Raw genomic sequence first — 18,434 nt, forward strand, 5'->3', positions numbered from 1 at the left:
AGAGGTATGTGGCAGGGTCTACAGTCAATCACGGATTACAAAAAGAAAACCAGCCCCGTCACGGACCAGGATGTCTTGCTCCCAGGCAGACTAAATAACTTTTTTGCCCGCTTTGAGGACAATACAGTGCCACTGACACGGCCTGCAACCAAAACATGCGGCCTCTCCTTCACTGCAGCCGAGGTGAGTAAAACATTTAAACGTGTTAACCCTCGCAAGGCTGCAGGCCCAGACGGCATCCCCAGCCGCGCCCTCAGAGCATGCGCAGACCAGCTGGCCGGTGTGTTTACGGACATATTCAATCAATCCCTATCCCAGTCTGCTGTTCCCACATGCTTCAAGAGGGCCACCATTGTTCCTGTTCCCAAGAAAGCTAAGGTAACTGAGCTAAACGACTACCGCCCCGTAGCACTCACTTCCGTCATCATGAAGTGCTTTGAGAGACTAGTCAAGGACCATATCACCTCCACCCTACCCGACACCCTAGACCCACTCCAATTTGCTTACCGCCCAAATAGGTCCACAGACGATGCAATCTCAACCACACTGCACACTGCCCTAAACCATCTGGACAAGAGGAATACCTATGTGAGAATGCTGTTCATCGACTACAGCTCGGCATTTAACACCATAGTACCCTCCAAGCTCGTCATCAAGCTCGAGACCCTGGGTCTCGACCCCGCACTTTCTGACGGGCTGCCCCCAGGTGGTGAGGGTAGGCAACAACATTTCCACCCCGCTGATCCTCAACACTGGGGCCCCACAAGGGTGCGTTCTGAGCCCTCTCCTGTACTCCCTGTTCACCCACGACTGCGTGGCCACGCACGCTTCCAACTCAATCATCAAGTTTGCGGACGACACAACAGTGGTAGGCTTGATTACCAATAACGACGAGACGGCCTCTGAGGGCCCTCAGAGTGTGGTGTCAGGAAAATAACCTCACACTCAATGTCAACAAAACTAAGGAGATGATTGTGGACTTCAGGAAACAGCAGAGGGAACACCCCCCTATCCACATCGATGGGACAGTAGTGGAGAGGGTAGCAAGTTTTAAGTTCCTCGGCATACACATCACAGACAAACTGAATTGGTCCGCCCACACAGACAGCATCGCAGCAGCGCCTCTTCAACCTCAGGAGGCTGAAGAAATTTGGCTTGTCACCAAAAGCACTCACAAACTTCTACAGATGCACAATCGAGAGCATCCTGGCGGGCTGTATCACCGCCTGGTACGGCAACTGCTCCGCCCACAACCGTAAGGCTCTCCAGAGGGTAGTGAGGTCTGCACAACGCATCACCGGGGGCAAACTACCTGCCCTCCAGGACACCTACACCACCCGATGTCACAGGAAGGCCATAAAGATCATCAAGGACAACAACCACCCGAGCCACTGCCTGTTCACCCCGCTATCATCCAGAAGGCGAGGTCAGTACAGGTGCATCAAAGTTGGGACCGAGAGACTGAAAAACAGCTTCTATCTCAAGGCCATCAGACTGTTAAACAGCCAACACTAACATTGAGTGGCTGCTGCCAACACACTGACTCAACTCCAGCCACTTTAATAATGGGAATTGATGGGAAATTATGTAAAATATATCACTAGTCACTTTAAAAAATGCTACCTAATATAATGTTACATACCCTACATTATTCATCTCATATGTATATGTATATACTGTACTCTATATCATCTACTGCATCTTTATGTAATACATGTATCACTAGCCACTTTAACTATGCCACTTTGTTTACATGCTCATCTCATATGTATATACTGTACTCGATACCATCTACTGTATCTTGCCTATGCCGCTCTGTACCATCACTCATTCATATATCTTTATGTACATATTCTTTATCCCCTTACACTTGTGTGTATAAGACAGTAGTTTTGGAATTGTTAGTTAGATTACTTGTTGGTTATTACTGCACTGTCGGAACTAGAAGCACAAGTATTTCGCTACACTCGCATTAACATCTGCTAACCATGTGTATGTGACAAATAAAATTTGATTTGATTTGATTTGATTTGGATCAACACACAGTTGATACATTTTTCTTGTTGTCATTCAGATCAATTCATCTGGGTCACGGCACCAATTGTTAGCATTTGATGTTATTCTTCAATAACAAACTCCAAAGCAAATCAGGTGGAGAAAAATAGATTTATTTGAAAAGGACAAGTCATAGATGTTATGCTGGGAGTTAGATGTTCAACCTCCCCTGTCCTCAGCCTTTCTCCACAGAACAAAGGAACAGGATGCCATTTATAAACCCCCACCCTAGCCTGGGGTTGACCAATCAGAAATCCTTGCAGTACAACTGGGCCAATGGCCAAATAACAAGTGTCCTGCTCCTGACTCAATGTACAGACCAATAAAAACGTGGGACACGTAGCTCTGAGTTCAGGAGCGACATTCCACAGATTCTAAACAGATGTTAAACTGAACCCCAACTCCTATTTACAATTCCCTATTGACCATTAGTACTCTAGCTTTTAATCCTCTCATCCTCTGCGTTGTGTATTTATCTTCAAAATATGACTGCCAACGTGCCTGTTTTCTCTTAAAGCCTGTGAGAAAAACCCAATCATGTGATGGAGAGCCATGTGAGTGAGAGGAGCGTTGGAGCGCCCAGTTGGGAGGAGGGAATTATAATTTTCAGCCCAAGGGCATAAATCAAATCAAATCAAATCAAATGTATTTATATAGCCCTTCGTACATCAGCTGATATCTCAAAGTGCTGTACAGAAACCAATCCTAAAACCCCAAACAGCAAGCAATGCAGGTGTAGAAGCACGGTGGCTAGGAAAAACTCCCTAGAAAGGCCAAAACCTAGGAAGAAACCTAGAGAGGAACCAGGCTATGTGGGGTGGCCAGTCCTCTTCTGGCTGTGCCGGGTGGAGATTATAACAGAACATGGCCAAGATGTTCAAATGTTCATAAATTACCAGCATGGTCCAATAATAATAAGGCAGAACAGTTGAAACTGGAGCAGCAGCACGGCAAGGTGGACTGGGGACAGCAAGGAGTCATCATGTCAGGTAGTCCTGAGGCATGGTCCTAGGGCTCAGGTCCTCCGAGAGAGAGAGAGAAAGAGAGAATTAGAGAGAGCACACTTAAATTCACACAGGACACCGAATAGGACAGGAGAAGTACTCCAGATATAACAAACTGACCCTAGCCCCCCGACACATAAACTGCTGCAGCATAAATACTGGAGGCTGAGACGGGAGGGGTCAGGAGACACTGTGGCCCCATCCGAGGACACCCCCGGACAGGGCCAAACAGGAAGGATATAACCCCACCCACTTTGCCAAAGCACAGCCCCCACACCACTAGAGGGATATCTTCAACCACCAACTTACCATCCTGAGACAAGGCCGAGTATAGCCCACAAAGATCTCCGCCACGGCACAACCCAAGGGGGGGGGGGGGAGCCAGGAGATGCACAATATGTTTATGTTAATTAACGGTCAATTACCATGAGACCGGCAATTATTTGGTTGACAATCACCGGCTGACAAAGTTTCATAACCTCCACAGCCCTATTTGTAGGTAAAAGCAACTGGCTCTCCCTAAGGGTTAGGATTGGGAATGGGAACAAAGGAGGTTTAGGGTAAGAAAGGCCTCAGGAATGGTTAAGGTTAGGTTTTTTTTCTGCAAAAAAACAGTATGGGTCTCTTGCGCCTCGCTGTGGCCATCTGTGAGTACTACATACCTCTGTCGCTACACTCGCTGGACTCATAATCGGAGGTAGCAACTGCTTCAGATCTACAAATCACCATAAACTGCCTAGCAATGCGCTAGATAGACCCACTCAGTGAACTGCAGCAGCATACTCTCAACTCGATGTCTATGAAGGAAGAGATGTCTATGCATATCAAATTACACAGCAGCCATGTAGAAACAAAAAAAATCGTTAAAAAATATAGGTAGTTTATTTGCTAAAAAAAATAATATTATTGCGGTTTAAATTGGCCACATCTTAAAAAAGAAGACAAAGACTTGTGTTTCGATAAGATTGTATTCCTTTTTCTGAAAATAGTATTGTTAACCATGACCAGAAAATGTTTAACATTTGATGGATAGGGCAGAACATGCAAGGAATTCGGCACCTGGGCAATAACTCCATTGGCCTTTTTACTCCTTTTAAACAACGCACCTTTTTGTACAGCTTTGGCAAATGGTTATGTCTACAAAACGTAGTCCACTCTGTTCCTAACAGATTCTAGTTTTGGAAACAAAAAGCTATATTGAGATCAAATGTTTCACCGATGAGAAAATTAGCAGAATATTGGCCAAAATCCATCTCGTTCCATCTTCTCTCACGGCCGGCCACTGGGCTTCCTCTCACTACCATATTTGGTAGAGAGCGGAAACGCCAACCGGACGCTTCACATTTAAACATCTGGTGAAATATCTCTCATTGTTATATCTGTGGTTTCACCAAGTGGCTGTGTTAATGTCAAATTACTTGAGGTTAACCCACAAGGTTTACGCTAGTACATGTCATTGCTACCAACAGCGAAGCTAGCATTCAATGGGTTGGGAAAAGACTGTTCAGAACTCGAGTTGGTGCACCGCGCTCAAGAACTGCCAGGGTGAAAAATGCCCTAAAATAAGTCTTGTTTTCCGATTTTACTTCAAAATTACGGAAAACAACTAGGACAGAAGGTAATATTATGAAACTGGACTCCATGGCGGATGCAATAAATTGATTTGCCTCAGAAAAAAAGCGTTGTTAAAAATGCCTACAAACGATTATTTATTTCACAAGAAAGACCTGTCCTTAATCGTTACTCTAAATGGCTAACTGTGTTTAGTGACCTTAAGAAACTGCTAATTGCATTCCCTTGCCTAAAAACACACAAGTTGTCACTATCACTTCAACAAATAGTACATTTCTCGCTTGTGTTTGTCCGCAGTGGAGCGTGAGCTCCCTGAATGATTGCAACAGGGCCAATCATATCTGACGAGGAGCCCCAGGTGGGCGGGTCTTTGTGGTAGGCGCTGTCGACAATATGGCGGATGACGGAGACAGGTCGACTGGAGCTGTTGATACTAGTGGCGGACCGGGGACTTCAGAGGAGTCTGACGGGTTCAGTCTTGGCGGGATGTTGTTAAATTTAAGTATTTTAGTTGTAGTGGTTACGATCTGCTATGTTATTTATCGGCGATGGGGTAAACGGATTGGTGCTGACGCGGCCCAGGGAAGCGAGGCCTCGTCTCTGCCGAAGATGAGAAGACGTGATTTCACTTTGGAGCAACTTGGGGAATACGATGGACTGCAAAACCCCCGGATCATGATGGCAGTCAATATGAAAGTATTCGATGTTACCACCGGCAAAACGTTTTATGGCCGAGGTAAGGATCCGTTAATGGTAAATAACACACTGGATGATATCGGTTGTTTGGGCGCAATAGTTAGCCTCGACTAGCTTGGTAAAGTTAGCCGGATAACTAACTCCATTAGCAGCTAGCCACACAAGCAGTTATTTTAGTGTTTTCATTTAGCACGTTAGCCAACTAACTTAGCTAGTTAGTCTGGTACTTAGCATTGCAATGGCTTGTTAGCTAACATTGCAAACGTTAGTTTATTCTAGGTTGTAGTTAGACACGTGTGCATGTTTACTGTACTAATTTACGTAGGTTGGCTACAAAAACAACGCATGTTAACTAGGTAACGTTACATCACTCAAAGTACTACTGAAATGTCCACAAAAAAACTGCATCAGGTTGTTTAAAAAAAACTATAGACCTACCCACTAGCTAACGTTAGCTAGCTGGTGATTTAATGTAACAAGCTAGCCCAAGTAAACTAGATAATTTAACGTTAACATTTGCGTAACTTGTTGTTACATAGGTAACGTACAAATGCAGATTAACTCGCTAGCTAAACAGACTGATTAGCTTTTGCTTAAACGGGGACCAAGAGTAACGTTAGTTAATTAACGTGAGCTATCTAGCTAGTTATTCCCAAAAGCGTGTCGAAACCGAGCCCCTGTGTGAGTTGTTAATCGACTCCAAATTCTGGGTGTCAAAGCTTGGAATCGACTCCTAAGATTCAGTATTTTTGCAAAAGAGGAAACCGTAGTCTACTTCGAAAACACCCATCTTTCAGCAAAGAAAGAGCAAGCTAGCGAGAGAGACGGGAGGGGCATGTCGGCCACCAGGCAGACTGTCATAACCGGTCATCAAAAGTGGCTCCCGTTTGGCGCAGCGGTCTAAAGGTACTGCATCTCAGTGGCCTCACTGAGCCACTGAGGGATCGAGCCCTGGTTCGATCCCGGGTTGTATCACAACCGGCCGTGATCGGGAGTCCTATAGGGCGGCGTACAATTGGCCCAGCGTTGTCCGGGTTAGGGGAGGCCTGTTAGGCCGTCACTGTAATTAAGAATTTGTTCTTAATGTTCTTAACTGACTTGCCCTTTTAAACAAAAAAAGATACAGGGTATCGCAATGCTGTATTTTGCCATTTCTTGGCTTGCAATGACTTGTGCAAGTTCACTAAAGTAGGGGCTATCAATGAGTAGGCTGAGCTATTCTACACGCAACAGTCGGAAGACCAAACTAGTGCTTGCCATGGCGAAGAGAGAGCGGAGCAGGTGAGGGAGAGACAGTCAGAACCGTGCAGGTGAGGGAGAGACAGTCAGAACCGTGCAGGTGAGGGAGAGACAGTCAGAACCGTGCAGGTGAGGGAGAGACAGTCAGAACCGTGCAGGTGAGGGAGAGACAGTCAGAACCGTGCAGGTGAGGGAGAGACAGCCAGAACCGTGCAGGTGAGGGAGAGACAGAACCGTGCAGGTGGGGGAGAGACAGTCAGAACCGTGCATATAAGCTATATATTGTTAATCTAGCAATGCCTCGTAAACTCAAAGTATATTAAAGTATATATTAGGCTATCAATGAGTGTGGTTAAGCAATTCTTCATAGTGCCAGTGAATTGAAGTTGAACGTCACCAAATACATCAGTTTAATTGGGCCTAAATGCTGCAATGAAGTATTGCATAAAGCTTATTTAATGAAACCCTGGCTGTCTGTTGGTGTCCTAGGTCAAGGCTCTCCAACCCAGTTCCTGGAAAAATACCTTCCTGTAGGTTTTCACTACAACCCCCGTTGTAACTTCAGTTTATCAACCAGGTAATTATTTAGTGTTGGAGTGAAGCTACAAAAACAGGGTTGGAGAGCCCTGTCCTAGGCAATAGATCACAAAGCAGCATACCGCTAAACTTTTGGGAAATGGCAAGTTCACTTTCTCATCTATAAACAGTCAAGTGCAAATACTGTTCAGCTGCTCAAATAGATTGAGGGGCATTGTTATTAGGAAGGACATCTATGGATGGATCGCTAAAATTATGATTATGATCACACTTTTTAAAATATTATGGGAGACCTATACAGTACATTTGGCAGCCAAGCACGAGTTGTCAGTGTAGCGTATTATTGTCTAGACATGAGGTATACAATAAAAACATCCAGGCTTCCGTCACAAGTCAATTTAATTACAGAGGGCAGTTTAGTTTTTCTGATCATGTATGAATCGTCCTCTGGAATAACGCACATGCTTGTATAATAAATCCAAAACCAACGTCAAGTAATACCTGTCTGAACAGGGCTGTAACATGGCAAAGAATAGGCTTATCAGCGTAGAGTGCTGCATCATCCCATGGGATCTGTCAAGGCTGCACACAGCAGAAATATCACTGAAATATTCTAGTTCCTACACATCACCTTCTATATTCAAACAAAATAGCCCTCTCATAGGGAGATGGACAGTATCATTCTCATGTCAGTCCTTTAAAATGCAGATGTTGTCTTCCTAGTAGGACTCCGTAGTAATGAGGTAGGACTCCGTAGTAATGAGGTAGGACTCCGTAGTAATGAGGTAGGACTCTGTAATAATGATGTAGTCAATTTAGCAAGCTGGCTAAATGATCCTACTGATATCTATCATTAGCTAACTGTTTTGAGATCACATCACGTTAGCTAGTAACGTTATAGGTTGACCAACCAGCCATATTCTGAGGATTAATGCTATGCTAACTAGGGCTGAACCCATTTAGTCGACTGGTCAATAGGCTGTTGGTCGACCGGGATTTCTTTAGTCGAGCAGTAGCAAAAACATGAATATCATGGTGTATAAAACACCTGTCTGATTCACGCCGGCCTGAGTGGACTGATCCGTTGTGGAGGCCGTTGGGATGGCCCAGTCCATCACTCTAAGACATGTGCTACTGAAATTGCATATGGTTATATTATGTAAGAACAATGGTGCAACACTAATAAAAATTATTTTATAATATGCGCGTTCTCCTGCTTGGATAGTGGTCGCTGTCCGTGGTTCTGAAACACATCAGTGTGGTTTTAAATTGGCGCCTTTTCCTAGACCAAGTTGCGATTGGCATAATGGCGTTGAGAACAATGGAGGCAGCAGCAGAGGGAGGAGATAAGGAAACAGCCCTTGACTTATTTTCTAAGAAAAGTGAGGAGAGAGGAAACTCCAACTTAATTATGTCTATAATCAATAGCCTAACTGTTAATGTGCCGGGCTTTAGGACTCTTCCATATGCTGTATATGTACAGAAATGAGACAGATCCTGCTTCAATTTTTATTATTATTTTTTCTGTTGCCTGTTTGGTTGATAGTCTACTGATTCTGTGAGCACCAATTCTCATGCAACAATTTCACAAATGAGTCTGTTTTTAATCTTTGCTGTAATAAAGACTTTACACTTTCTTCTTTAGACCAGCCTCTGGTATTATTTATCATTTATTGTTCACATTAGTGATGCACCGATGTGACATTTTTGGCCGATATCCAATATTTTCCTTGCCAAAAAAACCCAATACCAATATAAAAATGTTTTGCTGCCTTTTAAGCAGCCCAAGCAATTCTTCTTCTTATTGGTGTTCTTTAGTAGTGGTTTCTTTGCAGCAATTTGACCACGAAGGCCTGATTCACACAGTCTCCTCTGAACAGTTGATGTTGAGGTGTTTGCTACGTGAACTCTGAAGCATTTATTTGGGCTGCAATCTGAGGTGCCGTTAACTCTAATGAATTTATCCTCTGCAGCAGAGGTAACTCTGGGTCTTCCTTTCCTGTGGCGGTCCTCATGAGAGCTAGTTTCATCATAGCGCTTGATGGTTTTTGCGACTGCACTTGAAGAAACTTTCAAAGTTCTTGACAGTTTCTGTATTGACTGACCTTCATGTCTTAAAGTAATGATGGACTGTCGTTTCTCTTTGCTTACTTGAGCTGTTCTTGCCATAATATGGACTTGGTCTTTTACCAAATTGGGGTGGTATACAGAAGATAGCCCTACCTTGTCACAACACAACTGATTGGCTCAAATGCTTTAAGGAGGAAAGAAATTAAACAATTTAACTTTTAGCAAGGCACACCTGTTAATTGAAATGCATTCCAGGAAGCTGGTTGAGAGAATGCCAAGAATGTGCAAAGCTGTCGTCAAGGCAAAGGGTGGCTACTTTTGAAGAATATAAAATATATTTTGTTTAGGACTTTTCTGGTTACTTCTATGATTCCATATGTGTTATTTCATAGTTTTGATGTCTTCACTATTATTCTACAATGTAGAAAATAGTAAAAATAAAGAAAAACCCTTCAATGAATAGATGTCAATGTTTTACTAGTACTGTATTAGGGATGAAACGGTTACCGGTTTCACGATAAACCCCGGTAAAATTCCCAGCGGTTAGTATTACTGTTTCAAATGTTAATTATCAATAAAACCGTGTTTGAAAAACTCCCGGTAAATACTGTCCAGCATCAACCACAGTTATCAACAGTCTGACGCAGGCGCAACGTGGCTTTTGTTTTGTGTGAAAACATGGAGGAAGGCAGTGACAGCGCTCTGGAAATTTTTCAGCCTTCTAAGAGGACTACATCTGATGTGTGATTGTATTTTGGGTTTTACAAGAGTGCTTAGGGAAACTTAATTGAAGATGGTCACCCTGTCTGCAGAACATTCAAAAAATGTTTAAAAAATCTCTGCGAAAGGGGGCAACACTTCAAATCTCTTGAGTCATTTTTGTGACCATCATCCACTACTTTATAGCGAATGCAAGGTAAGTTCATTTTTAGCTCAATGCATGATGTGGGGACTTCGGAATGGGGGAAAATGTCAGGGTTTGTCTGTCTAACTTACTAATAGCTTGTTAATGTAAACTGAAGCTTTCAGTGGAACCCAGTCTTGTAAAAACACAACACGTTCTGCTGCTGTATGTGTCTGCAGACTCTATTCGCCCATTAGACACGATAACACGTTATGTAGTTTAATCACCCAACCAACATATTTTGTATAAAAGTGTTCCAACAGGAGAAACACTATAGACTCTCGTACCAGACTCCCGTACCTACCTAACACTATATACTCCTATTCAAGACTCCTGTATATGTAAATTGTTGGGCTCATTGCAATTACTCACGATCTTCTTAAGTCTCACTTTGCTATGAGACTCTAAATTGAGCTTCAGTGCATCCTGTTTCCATTGATCATCCTTGAGATGTTTCTACAACTTGATTGGAGTCCACCTGTGGTAAATTCAATCGATTGCACTTGATTTGGAAAGGCACACACCCGTCTATATAAGGTTCCACAGTTGACAGTGCATGTCAGAGCAAAAACCAAACAATGAGGTAGAAGGAATTCTCTATAGAGATCAGAGACAAGATCGTGCAGCATTGACGGTCCCCAGTGGCCTCCATCATTCTTAAATGGAAGAAGTTTGGAACCACCAAGACTCTTCCTAGAGATGACCGCCCGGCCAAACTGAGCAATCAGAGGAGAAAGGCCTTGGTCAGAGAGGTGACCAAGAACTCGATGGTCACTCTGACAGAGCTCCAGAGTTTCTCTGTGGAGATGGTTGTCCTTCTGGAAGGTTCTCCCATCTCTGCAGCACTCCACCAATCAGGTGCCAGATGGAAGCCACTCCTCAGTTAAAGGCATATGACAGCCCGCTTGGAGTTTGCCAAAAGGCACCTGAAGGACTCAGACCATGAGATTCAAGATTTGGTGAAACATGGTGGTGGCAGTATCATGCCTGCCAGGACTTTTTGCACGGACTGGGAGACTCATCAGGATCGAGGGAAAGATGAACAGAGAAAAGTACAAAGATCCTTGATGATAACCTGCTTAGGACCTTAGACTAGGGCGAAGGTTCACCTTCCAACAGGACAACACAGCCAAGACCACGCAGGAGTGGCTTCGGGACAAGTCTCAATGTCCTTGAGTGGCCCAGCCAGAGCCCAGACTTGAACCCAATCGAACATCTCTGGAGAGACCTGAAAATAGCTGTGCAGCAACACTCCCCATCCAACCTGACAGCGCTTGAGAGGATCTGCAGAGAAGCATGGGAGAAACTACCCAAATACAGGTGTGACAGGCTTATAGCGTCATACCCAAGAAGACTCAAGGCTGTAATCGCTGCCAAAAGTGCATCAAAGTATTGCGTAAAGGGTCTGAATACTTAATCAGACAGTTTTTTTGCTGTCTGATTTATTGGGTAGTGTGTGTAGATTCAGCAGGGGGGTTAATCCGTTTCAGATTAAGGCTGTAATGTAACAATGTGGAAAAAGGGAAAGGGGTCTGAATACTTTCCCACTGTATATTAATTTATTTTGTATTTTCTTTGTTAGACCTAAGACGGAGCTGATTTCCTGGTGTTACCAAGTGATTTTTATTTTGGAACTCTGTAACCAAGTATTTCCATGTGATCGTATGCAAATGTTAGCAAGGTTTGAAATGAAAACAATCAAATATCTGTTTGGGCTTCTTGCGATCATTTTGCAGTCTACAAAGTATTTGGAATTATGTTCGCACCCCCCGACCTTCTGCGCAAGAAATCATTCCGCGTCTGGATCTAGTTGAGGATCCCTGCTACGGACGGTCCCGGTAGTTGAGGATCCCTGCCACGGACGGTCCCGGTAGTTGAGGATCCCTGCCACGGACGGTCCCGGTAGTTGAGGATCCCTGCTACGGACGGTCCCGGTAGTTGAGGATCCCTGCCACGGACGGTCCCGGTAGTTGAGGATCCCTGCTACGGACGGTCCCGGTAGTTCAGGATCCATGCTACGGACGGTCCCGGTAGTTGAGGATCCCTGCTACGGACGGTCCCGGTAGTTGAGGATCCCTGCTACGGACGGTCCCGGTAGTTGAGGATCCCTGCTACGGACGGTCCCGGTAGTTGAGGATCCCTGCCACGGATGGTCCTTATAGAACTGATCCGTAGTTAAATTCAGTAGGTATATATTCTGTTTAATATACTGTCTCTCTCCCTACAGACGGTCCTTATGGTATCTTTGCGGGCCGGGATGCATCGAGGGGTCTGGCCACGTTCTGTTTGGAGAAAGATGCCTTGAGGGAGGAGTATGATGACCTGTCAGACCTCAACGCTGTTCAGATGGAGTCAGTCAGAGAGTGGGAGAGGCAGTTCATGGGTAAGCTGTAACAATATGTAGGATACAGGGCCTAAAACACCTGCCAAATGCGGGTAGATTTTGTCGTTGGCGGCTAAGAACGTCTAATTCACCAGCCACGTTGGCGGCTATGAATGTCTTAATTCACCAGCCATGGCAGGTAGACTCAGGTCTTTACAGTGTGAGCATTTTATAAAAAAGAAAAGTATGGGCATGTGTGCCAGTTGTGAGTTCTAGTAGAATAAATGCTGCAGTGGCTGTTTTCAAAGTATTTCTGTCATTTTGTTTCATGCTGGTAATGGACAGATCTGAATCCTAACATTATAGCTATCCCACCTCGCGCTACAAAGCTGGGTGGCTGTGTGCACTGAATAAAGTGCTGCTGAAAGATTTTAGAAGGAATGTGCACAGGCATAAAAGTTTGTCTAATTTACCAGAATGTCTACCAAAGTGAGACTTTGTCCTTGTGTGTTTTGGCTATTTAAACATTGTTTTGTTCACAAGCTTGGTTGCTTTTCAATGTTGGTTTGCATCTATTGCTAGCAAAGAGACATCTGCCTCTAGTGAGATTCTCACAGGCACACGGGACAGAAATTGCCGCTTTATCAAGGTAACCTTAAAGGGCTAGCTGAATGTTTTTGTCTGATATTTTTATTAAAAGACTCAGGTCAGAGTATTACATTAAATTGAGCAATATAGCACATTACTTTGTTTTAGGCCCTGGTAGGATATATGTTGGTGCTTGATTAGGGTGCAATATGGTTTGATTTGACCCTTGTGATCTCTCATTTCAGAAAAATATGATTATGTTGGTCGACTGTTAAAGCCCGGGGATGAGCCGTCAGAATACACAGATGAGGAGGACATCAAGGACCACCTGAAACATGACTGAACTGTTGCCCTGTTCTGTTCACACCACCAACCAAAGCCTTGACCCAAACAGCTGACAGCATCTGTCCCCCCCACACCCTTCCTCTTCCCTCTCAAGCCCCCCCCCTCCTCTTCTTCCCTCTCAAGCCCCCCCTCCTCCTCTTCTTCCCTCTCAACCCCCCCTCCTTCTTCTTCTTCTTCCCTCTCAAGCCCCCCCTCCTCCTCTTCTTCCCTCTCAAGCCCCCCCGCCTCCTCTTCTTCCCTCTCAAGCCCCCCCGCCTCCTCTTCTTCCCTCTCAAGCCCCCCCGCCTCCTCTTCTTCCCTCTCAAGCCCCCCCGCCTCCTCTTCTTCCCTCTCAAGCCCCACCTCCTCCTCTTCCCTCTCAAGCCCCCCCTCCTCCTCCTCTTCCCTCTCAAGCCCCCCTCCTCTTCCCTCTCAAGCCCCCCCTCCTCCTCCTCTTCCCTCTCAAGCCCCCCTCCTCCTCCTCTTCCCTCTCAAGCCCCCCCCTCCTCTTCCCTCTCAAGCCCCCCCCTCCTCCTCCCTCTCAAGCCCCCCCTCCTCCTCCCTCTCAAGCCCCCCCTCCTCCTCCCTCTCAAGCCCCCCCTCCTCCTCCCTCTCAAGCCCCCCCTCCTCCTCCCTCTCCCCTCTGAAGCACCCCCTCCTTCTTCTTCCCTCTCAAGCACCCCCTCCTTCTTCTTCCCTCTCAAGCACCCCCTCCTTCTTCTTCCCTCTCAAGCACCCCCTCCTCTTCCCTCTCAAGCCCCCCCTCCTCCTCCTCTTCCCTCTCAAGCCCCCCCTTCTTCTTCTTCTTCCCTCTCAAGCCCCCCCTTCTTCTTCTTCTTCCCTCTCAAGCCCCCCCTTCTTCTTCTTCTTCCCTCTCAAGCCCCCCCTTCTTCTTCTTCTTCCCTCTCAAGCACTCCCTCCTTCTTCTTCTTCCCTCTCAAGCACCCCCTCCTTCTTCTTCTTCCCTCTCAAGCACCCCCTCCTTCTTCTTCTTCCCTCTCAAGCACCCCCTCCTTCTTCTTCTTCCCTCTCAAGCACCCACTCCTTCTTCTTCTTCCCTCTCAAGCACCCCCTCCTTCTTCTTCTTCCCTCTCAAGCACCCCCTCCTTCTTCTTCTTCCCTCTCAAGCACCCCCTCCTTCTTCTTCTTCCCTCTCAAGCACCCCCTCCTTCTCCTTCTTCCCTCTCAAGCAACCCCTCCTTCTTCTTCCCTCTCAAACCCTAATTTTCCTCTGGTTGGATAGCCCAGTCCTGGATGGGCGGGCCCTGGCCTGACTCCTCACCATACAGATCAGCACTAACAGAAACCAGTGATGAAACTGTTTCAGGGGTTTTTGAATGACATGAACTTGTCTTTGTGCTGTTAGTCTATTTGAAATAGTTAAAACACAAAACATTTTTATAGAATTTTCCTTACGATGTCCCTGTTGTGTAAATGTGAACAGAGGCATAAAGGTCTCGACAAACCATTTCTGTATGGACCTTGCTTTGTGCCCGGGGGCATTGTCATGCTGAAACCAGAAAGGTCCTTGCCACAACATATTTAGAATCACTCAGATTGATTGATTGGGAATACAAAGGGAAGGTCAGCTGACAGTTCTAATCAATCGACTGTTTCCAAGCTACACTACTGGATGTTGGTACAATCCCCAGGACATCAAATGGTCAGTGTTAATTGTGCCTTATTTTTTTTTTTTTATACTTCTAAAATCCTGTCAAAAAACGAGGGGGCGGGGTTGAAATTATTCTGCCCATGATGTTTATTAGTTGTCTTCGAGGTGCTGTAAAAAGCGGTTCACCTTCTTGGGAAGGTGTTCTATAGACTGGTTTCCTTTTTAAAGCCATCAGTCTAAGGCATGCTGTAATACCGACTGGCAGAGAGACTCCACGCATCACAACCTTGTATATAGACCTCTGTTACTGCCATATTGATGTAGGTAATGAACTCCATATATTGCTGGTTTGTGTTTTTCTTTAGTTTTTTTGCTGAAGTTCTTTTTAAATGTGAGTGAATGTTGAAAGGACTGTGGTGTGGGACGGGATCAGGGAATGTTCACATTTGGGAGAGAAGTTGCTTATCTTGTAAATATATCTATCATTTTATTAAAGCATGTGCTTCAATGTTGAGCAATGCTGAATTCCCACCATGTCATGTATTTAAATGTTGGGTATGTGTCTGCAGAGAGAGACAGGCATGCATAATAAAGTGATTTGGTTAATAATTGTCTTGAGTTATTTCATTCCAGACAGAAGTATATACACTACTGGTCAAAAGTTGACACACCTACTCATTCGAGTTTATTATTATTTATTTTTTTAAACTATTTTCTACATTGTAGAATATTGAAAACTACGAAATAATACATGGAATCATGTAACCAAAAAAGGGTTAAACGAATCAAAATATATATTTAAGATTCTTCAAATAGCCACCCTTTGCCTTGATAGCTTTGCACACTTGTCATTCTCTCAACCAGATTCACCTGGAAAGCTTTTCCAACGGTCTTGAAAGAGTTCCCACATGTGCTGAGCACTAGTTGGCTGCTTTTCCTTCACTCTGCGGTCCAACTCATCCCAAACAATCTCAATTGGGTTGAGGTCGGGGGATTGTGGAGGCCAGGTCATCTGATGCAGCACTCCATCACCCTCCTTGGTAAAATAGCCCTTACACAGCCTGGAGGTGTGTTTTGGGTCATTGTCATGTTGAAAAACAAACACAATGAGTAACAGCTATATACAGGAAGTACCAGAGTCGATGTGCAGGGGTACGAGGTAATAACATAGCTATTTACAAGGACTACCAGCACTGAGTCGATGTGCAGGGGGTACGAGGTAATACGTACATAGACCATAGGTAGGGGTAAAGTGACTAGGCAACAGGATAAAACAGCAGTAGTGTATGTGATGAGTCAAGAGTTAGTGACAAAAGGGTCAATGTGGGTAGCTATTTAGCAGTCATGGCTTGGAGGTAGAAGCTGTTCAGGGTCCTGTTGGTTTCATGCTTGGTGCATCGGTATCGCTTGCTGTGTGGTAGCAGAGAGAACAGCCTGGCTTGACTTTAAAGCGCCTTCCACTGACACCACTTGGTATAGAGGTCCTGGATGGCAGGTAGCTCGGCACCAGTGATGTACTGGGCCGTACCCATTACCCTCTTTAGAACCTTGCAGTCGGATGCCAAGTAGTTGCTGTACCAAGCGGAGATGCAACCAGTCAGGATGCTCTCAATGACGGAGCTGTAGAACATTCTGAAGATCTGAGGGCCCACGCCAAATCTTATCAGTCTCCTGAGGGGGAAGAGGCATTGTAGGGACAACTAAGAACTTGAAGTTGTTGACCCGCTACAGCCCTGTCTATGTGGATGGGGGCGTGTTCGGCCCTCTGTGTCCTGTAGTCCACAATCAGCTCCTTTGTCTTGCTGACACTGAGGGAGAGGTTGTTGTCCTGGCACCACACTGCCAGGTCTCTGACCTCCTCCCTATAGGCTGTCTCATCATCTTCAGTGATCAGGCCAACCACCGTTGTGTTGTCAGCACACTTGATGGTGTTGGAGTCGTGCACAGCCACGCAGTCGTGGGTAAACAGAGAGTACAGGAAGGGACTAAGCACGCATCCCTGAGGGTCCCCATGTTGAGGGTCAGCGTGGCGGATGTGTTGTTACCTACCCTCACCACCTAGTGGAGTAGGGTAGGGGGGGTTCTAGTGTAGGGGTAGATGGTAGGGTATTTAAATAGTCGAGTAGGGTAGGGGGGTTCTAGTGTAGGGTTAGATGGTAGGGTATTTAAATAGTGGAGTAGGGTAGGGGGGTTCTAGTGTAGGGTTAGATGGTAGGGTATTTAAATAGTGGAGTAGGGTAGGGGGGTTCTAGTGTAGGGGTAGACGGTAGGGTATTTAAATAGTGGAGTAGGGTGGGGGGGTTCTAGTGTAGGGGTAGATGGTAGGGTATTTAAATAGTCGAGTAGGGTAGGGGGGTTCTAGTGTAGGGTTAGATGGTAGGGTATTTAAATAGTGGAGTAGGGTAGGGGGGTTCTAGTGTAGGGGTAGATGGTAGGGTATTTAAAAAGTGGAGTAGGGTAGGGGGGTTCTAGTGTAGGGGTAGATGGTAGGGTATTTAAATAGTGGAGTAGGGTAGGTGGGTTATAGTGTAGGGTTAGATGGTAGGGTATTTAAATAGTGGAGTAGGGTAGGTGGGTTATAGTGTAGGGGTAGATGGTAGGGTATTTAAATAGTGGAGTAGGGTAGGGGGGTTCTAGTGTAGGGGTAGATGGTAGGGTATTTAAATAGTGGAGTAGGGTAGGTGGGTTATAGTGTAGGGGTAGATGGTAGGGTATTTAAATAGTGGAGTAGGGTAGGGGGGTTCTAGTGTAGGGGTAGATGGTAGGGTATTTAAATAGTGGAGTAGGGTAGGTGGGTTCTAGTGTAGGGGTAGATGGTAGGGTATTTAAATAGTGGAGTAGGGTAGGTGGGTTATAGTGTAGGGGTAGATGGTAGGGTATTTAACAACCGACCACCCTACTCCACTATTTAAATACCCTACACTCCCAGCGCATACTTCACCCTTTAACACCTCACACGGGTTTCCTACATATGCATCCTTACCCAACAAGAAGCGATTCATTATCATTCATACACGTATTCTCCAATTCAAATTTAGACAATGTCCTTTTTGTTGCAGTTTTCGTTACTGCTGTCGTCCATTCAGAACGTTTGTCTTCACCAACTGTTCGATGCACGGCTTGGTTTTGAACTCAGCATTCACTTCCCCCATCTTTTTCCTGAACCAGAACCGTAGTCCTCCCCTGTGGGCCCCTATAGGAATTCATAGGGTTAACCAATCAAACTCAGATCAGACATCAATAGAGTACACAGATCGTATTATCAACATTTAGATAAATGAATAGAATATGACTTATTATTATTATGATTCTGTATAATTTCGTTATTATTAATGCATTTTAAATAATATCACACTACTAGCCTCATGCCATGAACATGCATAGCCATCTCGAAACAACTCTGATAATGTTTTGTCTCAAAGTTGCCGTGTGGCGCGCCATACTCATATCAATACACTTGTAAACCTTATGTAGCAAATAAGCCATTCATTTTTTGTTGTTCACCAAATA

The 18,434-nt window shown here is 45.1% G+C and overlaps 1 protein-coding gene across 1 annotated transcript; it reads left to right on the forward strand.

Moving 5' to 3' along the window:
* Positions 1–4,442: 4,442 nt before the first annotated feature.
* Positions 4,443–15,530, forward strand: LOC110498319 (membrane-associated progesterone receptor component 2). The gene is made up of 3 exons (XM_021574953.3): positions 4,443–5,367; positions 12,305–12,460; positions 13,234–15,530. The coding sequence occupies exons 1-3, from the start codon at positions 5,025–5,027 to the stop codon at positions 13,329–13,331; spliced, it is 597 nt and encodes a 198-aa protein (XP_021430628.1). The 5' UTR covers positions 4,443–5,024; the 3' UTR covers positions 13,332–15,530.
* Positions 15,531–18,434: the final 2,904 nt, after the last annotated feature.

Source organism: Oncorhynchus mykiss, chromosome 19 (assembly GCF_057628025.1).
Source record: "Oncorhynchus mykiss isolate SJ-2025 chromosome 19, ASM5762802v1, whole genome shotgun sequence".
NCBI classification, from domain to species: Eukaryota; Metazoa; Chordata; class Actinopteri; order Salmoniformes; family Salmonidae; genus Oncorhynchus; species Oncorhynchus mykiss.

Coding starts and splice junctions, on each gene's coding strand:
- LOC110498319 (XM_021574953.3), top strand. CDS start 5,025: ATGGCGGATGACGGAGACAGGTCGACTGGAGCTGTTGATACTAGTGGC. Junction 5,368..12,304: donor CAAAACGTTTTATGGCCGAG/GTAAGGATCCGT, acceptor CTCTCCCTACAG/ACGGTCCTTATGGTATCTTT. Junction 12,461..13,233: donor GTGGGAGAGGCAGTTCATGG/GTAAGCTGTAAC, acceptor CTCTCATTTCAG/AAAAATATGATTATGTTGGT.